The sequence below is a fragment of the Mizuhopecten yessoensis genome, unplaced genomic scaffold, assembly GCF_002113885.1.
Source record: "Mizuhopecten yessoensis strain PY_sf001 unplaced genomic scaffold, ASM211388v2 scaffold9101, whole genome shotgun sequence".
Taxonomy (NCBI): domain Eukaryota; kingdom Metazoa; phylum Mollusca; class Bivalvia; order Pectinida; family Pectinidae; genus Mizuhopecten; species Mizuhopecten yessoensis.
Window position 1 is genome coordinate 165,399 of NW_018407879.1, and position 18,161 is coordinate 183,559.

The 18,161-nt window shown below is 37.9% G+C and overlaps 1 protein-coding gene across 1 annotated transcript in view; it reads right to left on the minus strand.

Moving 5' to 3' along the window:
* LOC110457322 (collagen alpha-1(I) chain-like) overlaps positions 1–12,120 on the minus strand; it is a 24,795-nt gene extending 12,675 nt beyond the window's left edge. Inside the window, exons 1-14 of the mRNA XM_021508539.1 lie at positions 11,968–12,120; positions 11,460–11,555; positions 9,810–9,861; positions 9,421–9,462; positions 8,761–8,859; positions 8,261–8,503; positions 7,135–7,267; positions 6,409–6,580; positions 5,962–6,133; positions 4,976–5,127; positions 4,444–4,582; positions 3,906–4,181; positions 3,115–3,366; positions 2,190–2,265 (exon numbers count right to left, since the gene is read on the minus strand). Coding sequence (XP_021364214.1) covers positions 2,190–2,265; positions 3,115–3,366; positions 3,906–4,181; positions 4,444–4,582; positions 4,976–5,127; positions 5,962–6,133; positions 6,409–6,580; positions 7,135–7,267; positions 8,261–8,503; positions 8,761–8,859; positions 9,421–9,462; positions 9,810–9,861; positions 11,460–11,555; positions 11,968–12,060 — 1,997 coding nt within the window. The 5' untranslated portion in view covers positions 12,061–12,120. The remainder of the gene's footprint in view (positions 1–2,189; positions 2,266–3,114; positions 3,367–3,905; positions 4,182–4,443; positions 4,583–4,975; positions 5,128–5,961; positions 6,134–6,408; positions 6,581–7,134; positions 7,268–8,260; positions 8,504–8,760; positions 8,860–9,420; positions 9,463–9,809; positions 9,862–11,459; positions 11,556–11,967) is intronic.
* Between the last annotated feature and the right edge of the window lie 6,041 nt (positions 12,121–18,161).

Consider the following 18,161-nt stretch of genomic DNA (forward strand, 5'->3'; position numbering starts at 1 on the left):
AATAAACCCCTCCCCCTACCCACACCCTTTTACTTTGCTCTACTCTACCATGACTAATTGCCCCTGGACCCTGATCAGGAAGCTATCGCCCTAAGCCCACACCCTCCTTGATCCACGCCTGTTTAGGTACAAACGTACATGTACAAACGGAGAAATACATATTGTAGATATATTGAAGTTTGACTCAGTCCCTAAGTTATCTGACATCAGACCCCTATACCCTCTGTAGTACACACCCCTCAGGGTGTGCCAGACAGTCATAGTTTCTCCTGTACCAGGATTCAGACAGGTACGATTTACCTGTAGAAAAGTCAGTATAGATACCTACATTTTTATGATCGATAAAGAAAACCTATATTTTTATTAATACTAGAGGTACATATCATGAATGTAAAAATTACATATATTTAGTACATATTAATTTTCTTATTCATAATAGTTTCCTACATGCACGAGCTTGCCTTTCAAACTGAAAAAAATATATATAATAAACTCCCGTAACAATATACAAGTACAATGTATACTTAAACAAGAATCAACTACATTTTCATAATAAAATAAAAGATGTTTAACAAAAAAACTGTTTATCTGTGAATGAAATTTAGTTAATAGACATGATATAACATGTATACATTTCAAATCTCTGATGCATGTATTTGCATGTACTAATAATTAAAGTAAGCACATTATCGGTCTCCAAATCCTACGGAAAATCTAAAAGTGTATTGAAGTATTAAAGATGATATAAAAAATAGAAATAGAGGTACTGGATCCTTAACACAGGAGTCTGAAATTATATCATTTTTAATTATTATTAGGCTTATTAATTATTACGTTTCTCGTATAAAAAAAACCGGAACAAGTTTACTTACTGTCAATATTAATTAGTATTTTATTCGGTAAGCAGGTAGAAATACGTCTGACCATAACTTATTATTATCTGTGTGTCGCGTTGATCTGTTAGCGTACGTCAGGTCTTTGTGATGGATATATTATATGCTCGTAGCCTACAGTGTACTGACGTTTCTTCCTATGCATTGTGGGTATGTTCGTTTCGTTTTAGATATTTTATATGCTTCCGCTTTTTATGTAAACCCGTTCTTGTCACCACAAACGAATCACCGTTTGTAAGCGTCATCCGTAGCACTTCCGTACCGTTTGCGTAACACTTCCGTACCGTTTGCGTAGCACTTGCGTACCAATTCCGTGCCGTTTGCGTAGCACTTGCGTACCATTTGCGTAGCATTTCCGTACCGTTTGCGTAGCACTTCCGTACCGTTTGCGTCCAAGGTGGAACAGCGAACGTGTACGGGTCTGTAGCTTAATAAATATCTGGAGGTACTTATCCACACATAGCTTCATAGATATCTGGAGGTGCTTACCCACACATAGCTTCATAGATATCTGGAGGTACATACCCACACATATCTTTATCATTTGAGGTACCTACCCACACATATCTTAATAAATATCTGGAGGTACTTATCCACACATAGCCTAATATATACATGAAGGTACTTACCCACACATAGCTTCATAGATATCTGGAGGTACGTACCCACAGATAGCTTAATAGATATCTGGAGGTACTCACCACACATAGCTTCATCATTGGAGGTACTTACCCACACATAGCTTCATAGATATCTGGAGGTACTTACCCACACATAACTTAATAGATATCTGGAGTTACTAACCCACACATAGCTTACTAGATATCTGGAGGTACTTACCCACATTTAGTTTTATAGATATATGGAGATACTTACCCACAATTAGTTTTATAGATATCTAGAGGTACTTACCCACAATTAGTTTTATAGATATATGGAGGTACGTCCCCACACATAGCTTTATAGATATCTGGAGATACTTACCCACAATTAGTTTTATAGATATATGGAGGTACTTATCCACACTTAGTTTTATAGATATCGGGAGGTACTTACCCACAATTAGTTTTATAGATACCTGGAGGTACTTATCCACAATCAGTTTTATAGATATCTGGAGGTACTTACCCACAATTTGTTTTATAGATATCTGGAGGTACTTGCCCACCCATAGTTTTATAGATATATGGAGGTACTTACCCACACATAGCTTTATCACTAGATGTACTTACCCACACATAGCTTTATCACTGGAGGTACGTACTCACACATAGCTTTATCACTTGGGTTACTTACCCACACATAGCTTTATCACTAGATGTACAGTCAGCGAAAGTTGTAGCACACGTCATCTTGTCCATCCGCTCGTACACTGGGCAAAATTATCACGTGACAAAATAATGCGAAAGACAAAGCTGTATTAAAGACTAAGGTCAGCATCGAAATAAGATTAAGCAGTTCCAAAAAATGTAGTGGTCAATTTTTTAGGTTCAGATACATTTTCTCTACTAATGTATTGTCCCACACATAGTTTGTATCTCAAAAGCAGAAAGGTAAACAAAACAAAGTACATATCTATAGTTAGGTGTGTCAGGATGATACATATCATAGGCTAACAAGTATAATGTGATTATCTATGAAACTAACCAGTACTCTTCAATTTCTAAGTGAAAACGATGTTCTTACCCAGACATCACTATCGTCACCACTGACCAAGCTGGCGGAAACATCGTTTTTACATAGCAATGACTCGATGAAACTTTATACCTATCATTCCTGCTTAATGAACCTTTCAGTGAAAAATTTCAATAGTACTATTGCATTGATAAGCTTGCTAAGTCATATTCTGTTATTCATAGAATTAAGAGTTTTAAAGCACCTTCCGTTCTGTTTTAAGAGAAGTTAAGAAAAAATGGATTTCAAACAGTTTGATCTCTAGCATTGCCTATGAGTCCTATAGGGACGAAACACCTGTGTTTTGCAGTTTAATTCATTTCTGGCATACTGTGTTTATTATCATTTTTTTAAAGGTTCAATAACACGTGTTTATGTAAGTTAAGTATATAGAATTAATTTAAATCGGTAAAATTTAAAAGTCAGAATTTACCAGCACTACAAAATGCACAAAAAATACGATCGAAGTGACTTAATTTACTTTTAAAGTTAGTATGGAAATGACATATGTATACAGATAACTATTGAGACAACCCCAGTTACTTACCATAAAAATGAGTGGAGATTGTTCCCTTACTGGTAATGGCATCACAGCGGTATTCCCCGCTGTTTGACGCAGACCGGAAGTAGAAAACTATATTTCCGGTTGGAAGGATGTTGTGGGTGGGGAGCAGTCCGTTGACCTTTGAGTAGATAAGGGTCACGTTATTGGCGTGTGTCACCTGACAAACGTTGTTAACAGACTCGCCAACTGCCACGCCAATGACCTTCTGATTCGCGGTGATGTGTGGGGTTTCATCTAGAGGCGATAATCGTCATAATAATAAAAATAATAGTGGAATATCTATAATATCATACATATCACATAATGTATCCAGCTCTTTAAACCCTAGTTTACTTAACGAGTCGTCCACGCAAATTTTATAAAACAAATTTTGAAACATACAATACAACTATATCTGTGTATTACAGGATCGTATCGAATCCATCTCTACACATCTTTGGTAAGGAGTAACAATCGTTTTGAAAGCGCAAAAGAATACATTCTGGCGTGGAATTGTAACGAAATTCAGGTATTTAAAAAACGACTTCTGCTAGCTGGCAAGGGTGTGCATAACGACTTTCTGAAGACAGGAAATGTGTGTTCAACAGAGTGTTGAATAGGAAAACGATCTCTATATCTGTACATATTACCTTTTATTGGCAAACAAAGCAAGACGAGAGATAATTATCTTTCAATATATGTTCATCACAAGCGCTAACTGGATTACAACAAATAGCAAGGAGAATAATAACGGAAGTTACTCTTCAAATAAATAAGCGATGTTATGTTATTACCTTCTACAGTGACGATGACTGTTTTCTCCACGGAACCCAGAGCATTCTCGGCGTGACACTTGTATTTGCCGCTGTCCTGTGCCTTTACGTCACGCAAAATCAACCCCGATGACGTTGGGGTGCCTTGTGATGTCATCAACGTTCCATTACCTCCGTCCTTGACCCAACTCACAGTGGGAGTTGGGTAACCGCCATTGGTCCGACAGGGCAGAAGTATTGTCGCCCCGACCCTGGCACGTACGACGAAAGTGTTCCCTCCCTGGAAGTGAGGTGTTGCTGTTGGGTGTGCAGATAAACCAAATACTTGATTTGTTACAGGAGAATACAAATGACAGGTTAATTTCAAAGAAATGAAGTTGTTGTTTTTTGAGAAAATTTCTTTAAAAAATATTAATTTTTGTGGTGCAAAATGACTATTTAATGAATATTCAACATATCTACATCATCTGACCTCATTACATGTAATTTCATTTGCAAATCATGCGACCGCTTGTATCATACGCACACCGAGTCCTGGACAGTTACTCGTTTAACTCACAAAGCATGTTACAACAATTGCTGGAGAGTCCAGTGGAACCCTTCTCGCCCTGAGCCCCTGTGGCTCCCTTAGGACCCACAGCCCCGTCATTCCCGGACAGACCGGGCGATCCTGTGTCACCTTTGTGTCCCATGTCACCCTGTTAGCCAGAAATGATATGCACAGGTTTATATAAGTGAACCGAATATAAGTCTTAAACCTGACTAAACAAAACCTTCTACTTCTTCCTTTTGTGTCAGTTCTACATTCGGTATTCACATATATGACTACGGGGAGATTATGTTAGGTTAGACAAACAGGTTACTCACATCAACAAATCAGAAATGATGTTTTACTTCTATTTGCATTAAATTCCCTATGTCTTGTGTTAACAACTGGTCGCTGAAGATATAAGGTGACATAGAAACCATTTTAGATATATTATATGAACGCTGCACCCACTTAAACAAGTTTTCTGATAGTGATTATCAGATCACTTAATATTTAACAAAATAAAAAGAAAGGAATTTATGTAAGCCTCTGCTGTTTTTACCTTTGGTCCTGTCGGACCTTGTAAACCAGGAGCTCCAGCAGGCCCCTGCTCACCCTTTAAACCTCTCGGACCAAACGGACCATCACTTCCGGTATCGCCTTTCATCCCCTGAGATCCCATATCACCCTTTGGTCCGTTAACACCTTGGATACCTATATAGAAATTAAGACCAGAGTGTTTACCATGTATCGTAAAAATACATAGTTATAAGTTATGATATTTTGGTGCTATTTCGCGTTGAAATTGTTTACTTAATAACCCCGACCTTTCAGTCTAGACAATCGCTTCCCTTTCAACAGAGTGTCAGCCTGAAACCTTAAACACTCCTACATACCTACTCCCTCGGTAGGTTCCCTTAATTCCTCAAGGAAATGTCATAGCCAATCAAATTGGAGGTATGCAGAATTTGTGCTGATATGATCCATACCTGTTGCTATCAATCATAGCCAATTTCCTATCATTATTCTTTCATTCATAAATATTGGCTATCTATGGAACGAATTTGATATAGACTTGCACGTTATTCAATCAAAGCGACTGTTAAATCTTTCTCAATACCAATGAATGAAAAGTAAGCTAAAAATAATTGAATGCGGATATCAGAATTTGGAATTTGTCTTGTGCCAATACATTACAGCAAGCAATCGTTTTTCTCCTGGACATTCATTGTGTGTGGTACCGTTCAACAGTTCAGACTGTACCTTGAGTTGATTACAAGGCTAACAACATTTATAGGTAAAGATGTAATATACATGGGCCCGTATTTATAAACCGTTCTCGTGATCAAAATCAGACTTCGTGATCCAGCTCTGTTTCTAGTTCTTGTGACAAAGTAATACAAATTCACAATTTGTCAAGGATTTGAAAGATATTTGGAAAGATTAATTACCAAATACCACTGACTAAATCACCGATACACATTGTTGACGATGATACTTTCTCTTTTGTCTCAGTAATTGTTGCATGTGCATTTGGATGGCATTTACCCTGAGGTCCAGGCGTTCCTTGATCTCCCTTCATACCAGCTGGTCCAGCTGGTCCGAAAGGTCCACTCTCCCCTTTATCACCTCTCACGCCTGTCACCCCACTGGGTCCGGCGGGACCCATATCGCCTTTGGTTCCCGCAGGACCGGTCAGTCCTGTTGCACCCGTTTCACCCTGGGCAGTGATAAATCATAGACAGGGATTTTAGTAACAATGAACTTCCATACAGTGCATGCCTAATGGAACTTTGGCTTTCCTACCGTTATGGTATTATGTTAATTGTAAGATAAGTAGATCTGACATCATTATAACAAAATGTAACTAGAAACATGTCGTGAAGCGAGAAGTGTAATTGGCCGGCAAGTAAATGTGTTTTATGGCAATATATATTGAAATACCAATATCTACTGAAGAGCACATTGTTCCCTCACCGTAACCTGCAATTGTACCTTCAATCCTTGAATGCCAGGTTCTCCTTTAAGTCCATTTACACCTGCTGGCCCGGCCGACCCTTGTTGACCATTGATTCCCATTGGACCCTGTAAACCATGTTCACCTTTCTCACCCAAATCACCTTTAGGACCCATGGGACCCGTGTCGCCCTTGGCTCCATCAAAACCACTGTAAACAGATCAGATGTCCAGAATCGCTGTGTTCGGTAACATACCCAATATGAAAAATGAAGAATGCATTGTGTTTATTGCATTCGTTGATGAGCGTTGTGACTTTTTTGAAGGTTTGGTTAACGTTCATTTGATTAAACGTCTTATTAACAGCCTAGGTCAGTAAAGGAAGTGTCTCAATTTCTGTAATTTATACATTCATGCTGAAAACGTTATGTAGGTTTATTCGTCTCTGATATCTCTGATGCCGACAGTGCTCAATTCTTGAAACATTTCCTTTCGGTCACACATACAGTCAAAATGTAGATATTTACTATAGTGAGTCTGTACTTGGTATACCAGTTGAATCAAATGATCAGGAATATTAGATAGTTGATAAAAAGAAATGCAGATTATGTGTTTTAAAACTTATGTAGTTTACGTAGTAGTATGTATGTAGTTTATGTAGGGGCACGTTGGGCGATTTCCGGTAAAAAGAAACTAGACCACGATTTCTTGCTATTTTTTAAAAAGTTTTGGATGTTTGAGTATTTGTTTTTAGGCAAAACTTACTTTGTACCAGGATCGCCTTTAACTCCTGCGGGACCAAATGGTCCTACAGGTCCGATGTCTCCTTTCGTTCCCAGAGGACCAGTGGTTCCTGGTGGTCCCTGTAGGCCTTGTGGGCCTGTTACGCCGATATCCCCTGTATCATATATAAGATATAAAGTCTTAACAAAATGTCAAAACAATTACTACAACATTAACGCAAGAAAAAACTCCAGGAACTGAAGACGGGAAAACAAAATAAGAGTTATCATAATCCTACACAAGATAAGTGAAGGCAAGACGGAACCAGAGAGTACGATATGTTTATGTTCCTGGATCACAAAGGGCACCTGTCAGGATGTTTCCTAAAGGAGACTAAACTAAGTGTTTAATATATTAGTAAAGCTATAAGTCGTCATACCAGTCTTTAGTTACAGTTTCAGCTCTGTCAGTTGGATGAGAAGGAATTGTAACATGGTGTGTATTGATGATAAAGAAAAAACATCACAGGGTCGAACAATAAATAAGCGTCCCCTACACAATAACACTATGCAAAAATACTATTTATACCCAGAATCTCCTAACGTGTTCCGCTTTTATTTTTATTCAATCCGCTACAATAGGTTTCATAAAAATCAAATGCAGTTGGAACGAGTATTAATTATATACGCCACCATAGTATTTTTAATTCCGTTACACATGCTTTTATTTTTATTCAATCCACTACAATGAGTTTCATAAAAATCAGATGCAGTTGGAATTTACCAATAAATAACTAATATTAATTATATACGCCACCATAGTACTTTTAATTACATGACTGGAAAGATCAATTGTTCCCTTTGGTGTCACGGTAATACTACCGACGCAATATATTCAAAATATGTGTGATAAAGTAGTACAATTTCGTCGCAACTCAGAATGAATGTGTGAAAGAATATTTCTGTATAATGACAAAAATTTATAATTTCAATTTGTAACAGATTTTATGTAGATATTTAGTATTTGTAAAGTGTTTATTTTCAAGGTGATCACGCACATGAGTTTTTGCAATATAAAATCATTACTTGAATTATTTTTCCTATTGAACCTTCGCGTTATTGAAGTAATATGTCGCGGAACCCATTGCTCTTGACCTTGTTTCACGTACCCTTTACTCCTGCCGGACCTTGGGTTCCATTAACGCCACTATCGCCCTGTAGTCCCTGTAGTCCCTGTAATCCCTGTAAGCCTGATACCCCTTGGTCCCCCTTGGTACCTGGAAGTCCAGTTGGACCCATCATGCCGACCTCTCCCTTGTTACCTTGTGGGCCAACGTCCCCTTTGTATCCACTCAAGCCTTGTAGGCCGTCATAACCTTGTTCACCTTTGACCCCGGGTTCACCTTTCGTACCTTGTAATTAAAAAAACCCATATTACTACTATGAACCATTGAACTATCATTGTAAACCGTTATTACAGATACCATTCACTTCTTGTGAATTCATGTTCATGTCTGAATGTAATAATATGTGAAATAAAGATTAATTTTACACAATAGGTTTTTGATATGTTTGGCTGGTAAGTTAATAATGACAATAATTAATATGGACTGTCATCAAATTCGATTCAAATTTAGCAAAGTACATTCCATGTAAATGTTGAGCCTACCTGTCGCATTGGCCACACCTGTCAACCCGTTTTCTCCCTTCTGTCCCGTATCGCCCTTGGTGCCTATATCTCCTTTCTGTCCCATCACTCCTGCATCACCTACCAGTGAAAACGATGGCTGTTAAAAACGGTATAGCGACCCAACACCTTGTCGGGAAAAATCAGGCAATATAGCGAAAAAGAATAAAGATTTCTAAAAGCATGTTTTTTCAGATGAAATGATCTTAAAGTTTCTTGTTGAATGGAGCTTCACCATAGCATTTAACTTATGATAAGATCGGAGAAGTCTCAATATCACGCGCACAATATATTAAACTTAAAGTATGGTCAGCAAACATTTTTGGCTTTCCGTGTCATTTTAATAAACATTTGCTTCTCCTTATTTCATGTATCCAGTGTTTACTGAGAGAAAAAACACATCTTGATCCTGACACACTGTCGGTCATTAGATCTAAAAGGTTGACCAGCATCTCAGCCGAACTATTTTGGTATGCAAGGTTTCGAGTCGATATGGGTGAGACCTCTTAAAATAATACTATATAATTTTTTACTGGAATTATCTTCGATGAAATCATATCGCTGGTTACATTATGTGTATACTCGCAAAATAGAGAACATGTTGAGAAACCGTCAAAAGTAACGCTGTTTTACAGCACTCACCCTTCAAGCCCTGCTGTCCTGGATCTCCCTTTGGACCAGGAACTGTTACAAAACAGGAAAACCACTCACAAAATGATGGCAATAGTATTACCAAATTAATACAGTTGTTCTCTCTTCTTTCATAATTATATTCTATTTGTATTTAGGTTATCTCCCTTCATTGTTTAAACTTACGCGTTTTAATAATCCATATATACCCGATTGTTCTTAATGCATACACAAATATATACCTTGCAAATATGTCATTAATCAACGAAAATGTACTGTATTCATGAAACGCATTTTATAGTTGTTTTAGCGTGGAATTCTCTTCGAATGAAGATCTTCATATACACATTTTAAGTTTACCTTCAATTACCGAGCGTTACCAATAATACTTTGTCACGTACCTGCTATACACAGGGACTGATTGCTCACACATCTTTGCTGGAACAAAGTATCCTATTGAAGAAAAGAAGGAAGACTCCTACTGCATTGCTCTACTAATTCTTTACACGTCTTTGCTTAAAGAGAATTTCACAGGGAAAAGGGATTGTTCAAACAACTTAACTGGAAAAGAGTTTCCAAGTGAATTAAGAAGGGATAAACTACAACAACAACAAAACGGGAGATAATACCAAGTGATAAGAAAATCGTGATTCGAATTTCAAATCCAGAAAACAATGGCAAAATATGAACAAAGCAAGTGTCTATGGCTTCATTGACTACTATTTAGATATAGGTCACCTAAAAGTAATGAAGCTTTATATAGGAACAACTAAAGCGTTTAAAATGAAAAGAGCAACTGACCGGAAACGTAATTCTTGTTGACGGGAAAGTACATTGTACATAGTAAAATAGCGGAAACGACAGTGGGGAGAAACCTACAGTATAAGAAAACAGAGAAGCGAGAACAGTTTGGTTTAGAGTAAATATGCCTACCAAGTATGGTGACGGGAGGAGACGACAGTCTGGTTGAAGAGTAAATACCTATTACGTACGGTAACAGGGATGAGACGACAGTCTAGTTGAGGGGGTATTAACAACGTGCGGTAACAGGATGAGACGACAGTCTGGTTGAGGGGGATACTAACCACGTACTGTAACAGGGATGAGACTACAGCCTGGTTGAGGGGGATACTTACCACGTACGGTAACAGGATTTAGACGATAGTCTGGTTGGTGGGGATACTTTTAAACACGTACTGTAAGAGGGATGAGACGATAGTCTGGTTGAGGGGGATACTTACCACGTACTGAAACAGGGATGAGACGACAGTCTGGTTGAGGGGGATACTTACCACGTACTGTAACAGGGATGAGACTACAGCCTGGTTGAAGAGTAAATACCTACCACGTACGGTAACAGGGAGGAGACGACAGTCTGGTTGAGGGGGATACTTACAGGGATGAGACGATAGTCTGGTTGAGGGGGATACTTACCACGTACGGTAACAGGGATGAGACTACAGTCTGGTTGAGGGGGATACTTACCACGTACTGTAACAGGGATGAGACGATAGTCTGGTTTAGGGGGATACTTACCAGGTACGGTAACAGGGATGAGACGACAGTCTGGTTGAGGGGGGTACTTACCACGTACGGTAACAGGGATAAAACGACAGTCTGGTTGAGGGGGAAAACTTACCACGTACTGTAACAGGTATGAGACTACAGCCTGGTTGAAGAGTAAATACCTACCACGTACGGTAACAGGGAGGAGACGATAGTCTTGTTGAGGGGGCTACTTACCACGTACTGTAACAGGGATGAGACTACAGCCTGGTTGAAGAGTAAATACCTACTACGTACGGTAACAGGGAGGAGACGATAGCCTGGTTGAGGGAAATACTTACCACGTACTGTAACAGGGATGAGACGACAGTCTGGTTGAGGGAGATACTTACCACGTACGGTAACAGGGATGAGACGATAGTCTGGTTAAGGGGGCTACTTACCACGTACGGTAACAGGGATGAGACGATAGTCTGATTGAGGGGGATACTTACCACGTACGGTAACAGGGATGAGACGACAGTCTGGTTGAGGGGAATACTTACCACGTATGGTAACAGGGATGAGACGACAGTCTGGTTGAGACTAACGCCGGGCGGAGCTTGTCGTTTATGTCTTTCCTGACCCTCTGACTCGTCTCCCTGAAAGTAAAATCACGTTTTTATTTCAAAGAAGGCGTAAAGTGGAGACCAAGACGAAGATGAAAAATGTATTGTTAATTTAAATATGTTTAAAATGTCGTTTATTTAAAAAGACAAAAACATATGTGTGTGATATTTTATCATTTTGTGTGATATTTTATCAAACTAAGAATCGTTCCAAGTCATTCGTCAGTTTGTCATGCGCAACTCTTTAGAAACTTAACAAGCTGTTGTTAATAAGAAGAACAACAACACATAATATGGCATATGTCATGTCATATATAAGCGGTTGCAAAGTAAAAGCGTGCATCCATATCTTTTATAGTGATATTGGCTTATTTCAGTAGTTTAAAATTTGTGTCGGCATAAGAGCCATTATTGCATATAAATTGTTTGACGACATCAGACATACCTGCTCAACAATGATATCACATGGACATTGTTGCCGCAGTAGACTGAGCTGGTCTTTGATGTTGATGATCTGCACCATCTGATAGGTCACCATGGAGACAAGACCCAGGCTGATAAGGAAGAGGAAGATGATCGGAACATTGCAGGCCCCATCCTTCCGTTCCTGTTTGGCTTTCATGGTGTTAGATCTTAAGACTGACCGACTGTCCTGAAACGTAACTGGACATGACCTATCGGGACAGTCGCCGCCTTATCTTCAATAGTGTTGATGGCTATATAACTTATTGCGTAACATATCTTTATCTCAATATCAGAACTAGAAGAAAAATGGAGAACAAATAAAAGTCAGAGTATAAATTGCTTTTAATACCGACTTTACCATAAATGGGTACGTATCTACGGAATAGGAGTATTGAGTTGTGTCCTATAATGTTATTTTGATGAAAAGACAATAACTTCTTTCGACCTATTAGATATTTATTGCACTTTCAAGCCGGAACAATAAGTTTCGTCCATCTTTATGTAAATTTAAGTTTTTTTTGGCAATTCATGAAAGAGACGCAAGTCTCTTGCAGAGTTAAGATATTTAACTTTTTTTCTGGATTATAATTTTGATACATTTTTACTCACTTCCGAGGGGTATTTAATAAACAATCGTCTCATGCACCAGTAATGAAGCTGGTTCCCAACCAAAGAGGCTTTAATATATGCAAAAGAAGTATAACTACTATTGTCGTTCTCTCCGCCTTCTGGATTACAGTCGTGAATCAGCCCCGATCGAGGATTTGTTCACTTTATTTGTGACCAACATAAGTTCTTGGATTCGACGGAAAACAGCATGATGAACACAAACTGTAGTAAGGAAATGCTCTATCGGAACACCTGGCCTTGATTTTAGTTTTTCTAGATGTTTTGTACGTCTTTCTTTTGGTAATTGTCCGTCTGATTTCTTTGTTTTCATTCCTACATAAAGATGTATTTTTTATTTCACCTTTGTATATTGCCACTATTGTTCAATGTATATTTGTTTTTCTATTTTTATTGATTAAACTTAAATGTGGTTTCGACCCTGTTAAAACATTATATTTATAGTTGTAAAATAGTATATTTTATATTCCAATTTTCGAACATTTTGTGAATTTTAGAACGGGTTGGTAAGCCCATTTTTCCTTCAATTATCATCGTTGAATATTAATTGATTAATTATAATGTCTTATGACGTCAACATTTGATATGCCCTACATTAAGTAATCACATATATGTGTCAACATTTAGGCACGATATGCCCTACATTAAGTGATCACATATATGTGTCAACATTTAGGCACGATATGCCCTACATTAAGTGATCACATATATGTGTCAACATTTAGGCACGATATGCCCTACATTAAGTGATCACATATATGTGTCAACATTTAGGCACGATATGCCCTACATTAAGTGATCACATATATGTGTCAACATTTAGGCACGATATGCCCTACATTAAGTGATCACATATATGTGTCAACATTTAGGCACGATATGCCCTACATTAAGTGATCACATATATGTGTCAACATTTAGGCACGATATGCCCTACATTAAGTGATCACATATATGTCATTAGACTGTATGATTAAGGACTTTGTATCATACAAGTGATTTTGTTTTTAAAGATTTAACTATTAGTCTTTTAGTGGTCATTTGGCGGTCTTATTGTGGACGTTTCGTTTCGTTTGTTTGTTTTTAAGTCCTATCTACAGCTATAGCCATTCAAGGACTTTTCACATTTTTCTTCATGCAGTTCAAAGTAGTAAACATGTAGCTTCACGAGTTCCGTAAGTCGGTCAGTCACACTCTTAACATTATCATCACGTTCTACACTACAAAAACACACAGTGACACTGTCATGACTTATACAGGTGTAGTAGTCTGATTCTAGGGGTCTTTTTGTACAGATCACCCTAACTTTGTTTCCATTCTGATTTATTCCATATATATTAAACCCTCTTCATAGACGAAGATGGTCTTACTCCAGGGAGACAACCCGTACGTGAGTACGTGACCAAGTAGCTAATCTTGCGCATACAATTAATTTAGAATTCCATGCTCACTAATAAGCACTAAGTCTGCACAATTACATAACACGTCCGATACGGCCATAAACTTGTGCAGGAGTGACAATGCCCCCAAAAGCGCGGGTGCGCACTGACCCGTTGTCAATCTTACACAAAAATAGATTGACCCATGAACCTTGACAAACAGGTTTGCACAGGTGTCATATGATACAAAGCAAAGTGTACATGTATATAGATATACCGTATAGTAAAAGCACAGCACTTAATACTCAGCTCTTAATGAAGAATCAAGTTTAAAAATAACCAGCTTTACTAGTAAAAGATGTCACTGTCATGAAATATTGACACTGCTACATAGGACTCCATGAAACCCTGTCCCGGCTGGTCACTTACTAATCTACGATAACACAGAGTGACACAGTCACAGCTTACCCTGGACTAATATAGTGGAATCTGTTCACGCATGTCACAAAGGGTGATAATCACACTGTCAAGGTTTATCTGGACTAATATAGACTGTTCACGCTGGTCACACAGGGTGACACTCACACTGTCACACTGTCAAGGTTTATCTGGACTAATATAGACTGTTCACGCTTGTCACACAGGGTGACACTCACACTGTCAAGTCTTATCTTGACTAATACAGTCTTCACGCTTGTCACACAGGGTGACACTCACACTGTCGAGGCTTATCTGGACTAATATAGACTGTTCACGCTGGTCACACAGGCTTACACTCACACTGTCACACTGTCAAGGTTTATCTGGACTAATATAGCCTGTTCACGCTGGTCACACAGGGTGACACTCACTCTGTCACACTGTCAAGGTTTATCTGGACTAATATAGCCTGTTCACGCTGGTCACACAGGGTGACACTCACACTGGCAAGGTTTATCTGGACTAAAATAGACTGTTCACGCTTGTCACACAGGGTGACACTCACACTGTCAAGTCTTATCTTGACTAATACAGACTTCACGCTTGTCACACAGGGTGACACTCACACTGTCAAGTCTTATCTTGACTAATACAGACTTCACGCTTGTCACACAGGGTGACACTCACACTGTCAATGCTTATCTTGACTAATACAGACTGTTCACTCTTGTCACACAGGGTGACACTCACACTGTCAAGTCTTATCTTGACTAATACAGTCTTCACGCTTGTCACACAGGGTGACACTCACACTGTCAAGGCTTATCTGGACTAATACAGACTGTTCACGCTTGTCACACAGGGTGACACTCACACTGTCAAGTCTTATCTTGACTAATACAGACTTCACGCTTGTCACACAGGGTGACACTCACACTGTCAAGTCTTATCTTGACTAATACAGTCTTCACGCTGGTCACACAGGGTGACACTCACTCTGTCACACTGTCAAGGTTTATCTGGACTAATATAGACTGTTCAAGCTGGTCACACAGGGTGACACTCACACTGTCAAGTCTTATCTTGACTAATACAGACTTCACGCTTGTCACACAGGGTGACACTCACACTGTCGAGGCTTATCTGGACTAATATAGACTGTTCACGCTGGTCACACAGGATGACACTCACACTGTCAAGGCTTATCTGGACTAATATAAACTGTTCACTATGGTTATGTTATAAATAGATCATATCAGGTTAACAGGAATTGACCTTGCCACTGCTATACACTGGTTTTTGATGTAAGAATCATCCATGTGAGTCTGGGCGATAGTCTGTCTGGATAGATAGGTCATGACCCTAATCTGTGAAGCTGTGACTGTGTCTCTACCGTTTACTGATACAAGAGCTGGATCTAATAATAATTTTGGTGACAGAATAAAGAATTTGCAGATATCTACTTCCATCAGATACGATCGTATCTTGAGGACACATTTATCAAACAGTACGAGGTGCATTTTACATAAGTACACATAACAAATACTAAAAAGCGGTGTTCATTTTTGAAAAAACAGCAATGTTAAGAGGCATCAGCGTTTTGATTATATTTATACCCTGAAAATTTATTGTGATAGTAACAAATAAGAATAATATATTAACAAGTCATTCTTTAAACATCTCATTTTTTGTATCTTTTTTTATTTTACTAATGTAACTGTCTAATAATTAAATACATGTTGTTAACAATTTGTTAAGTTTTTGTACTGTTTTAAGTGTTTAAGACCCTTTGAACTGTGAATTAATATGTGTCTCGACAAACATTACTCACTGTTTACAATTTTTTATCGTTTGCTACAAATATACTAGAAATAACTTCAAATACATTTGGCATGAATATATTGATTAATTTAATGTCATCAATGATGACCAAATACCGATGCTGTAAAATAGCAAGGTGAAAGCCAAATACACATCAAAACAGTGGTCATGTATGCCTGGACGGTTATTTTGGACGAATAAACAACGATATTGGCAACAAGTAATACACTTTCCCCTTATCATTTGTCACTACAATCCCGGTCATCCAGTACGCTGACCACACACAGCATGACGTAAACTGCCTATTTATAGACTTTAAAGTATAGGTGAGTTAACTTCTATTTTAAGAAATACCAATGGACAAATGTTCAACTGACCTTGACACTTCATTATTACATGGCAACAAACACAATGAAATGTATTGTATCTATTAGATAGCACGTACTTCATTGTCATAAATTATACGTTTACAGTCAATCATTGTACAATAAAACCTCGAATGACTTTCACAATTTACTGATATTAGACATTCTTTGTTTCCAATGTAACACAGGGAACTTTAGCATAATATATAAACAATACATAATAATAATAATAATAATATACAACATTTATATAGCGCCCTATATAATTTGAAAAATTACACTAAAGCGCTTTACAACATATGGATAATAGTAATGGTTATAATTGTGAAAACAAAAAACAAAGGCTTACAATCACTTTTATACATTTAAGCAAGCAATGTGCAAATAATTGAACAAATAAAAGGGTGGCATTTACATGACGTCTTTGCGGAGATTCTAAAATACAGACGTGAAGAGGTGAGTTTTGATGTCCTTCTTGAACTTGGCCACAACGTCGCCGCAACCCTCCCAGAGCATCTGTTTCCGTAGGTCACAGTACGAGATTTTGGGACACACAACAAAGATTCTGTCTCCGACCGCAGTGATCGTGACGGCTGACATTAATATATGTGTACAGTGTATTAGTTGAAACTTAAACATATATATCAACTTAATTTTGAACCAATTGACACAAATGCAAGCTCATCCAAAATCAAAATAATATTTTAATGATCAAACTTTCGAGACAATGCATATCTAGTTTAAGTCTAACTACAAAAACGAATCCTCACTCCGATCATATAACAGGTCCGTGTCAACAAATGAAAGCACTGAGGCTGTTGTAGTTACTACCAACTGTAGCTGGGCTTATTTCCATGCAATCAACAAAAAATCGAACTTTTCTCGGTGCTCATGGAGGGCTAGGTCGGATTTGTTGATTTATTCATGCGCATTCATTCAATTTTGTTCCTGGTTAATAATCAAAGCAATGTTAAATCTCACTTTCAGCTCAGATTTCTATTGATAGCTTAATACACCCTACATACATATCATACGAAATTTAATTGATAATACGTTGTGGAATAAAATTAAAAAGTTTATTAAATTTTCACAGAACTTCTTGGTTTGCCAATCAGCACTCGACAACACGCTGTTTCAGCTATTGAACATATTTGTGTGGACTGTCGATAAGGCGGGAATTTTAAAATTCAAATATAACTTATAAGTTTAAACAAACACAAAAGGCAAAGGTAACCTAATACAAGAATTTCATTGTTTTTGTATTGCATTTATGATCTTTCTGAAAGACACAGCTTTGCAAGCAAAAAAATCATAATGCGCTAGCAAAAACAGTTCAATGCTTAAATAAAGATGAGTGTGATATAACATAACAAGCATATTGCACTGTAAGGTTTCTATTTATAAAGAAATGTGTTTTAAAGCTACTAGACGTTGGTTTTCTAGCCCTTTTCTTTCTAAAGTTGGAAACAAATTGAACTTGAGTATAACGTTGATGCGAGCACGGACAACACCTAAAGGCCACACTATCAGTCTTTGAATTGTTGTTTAGGCTTCACTGACAC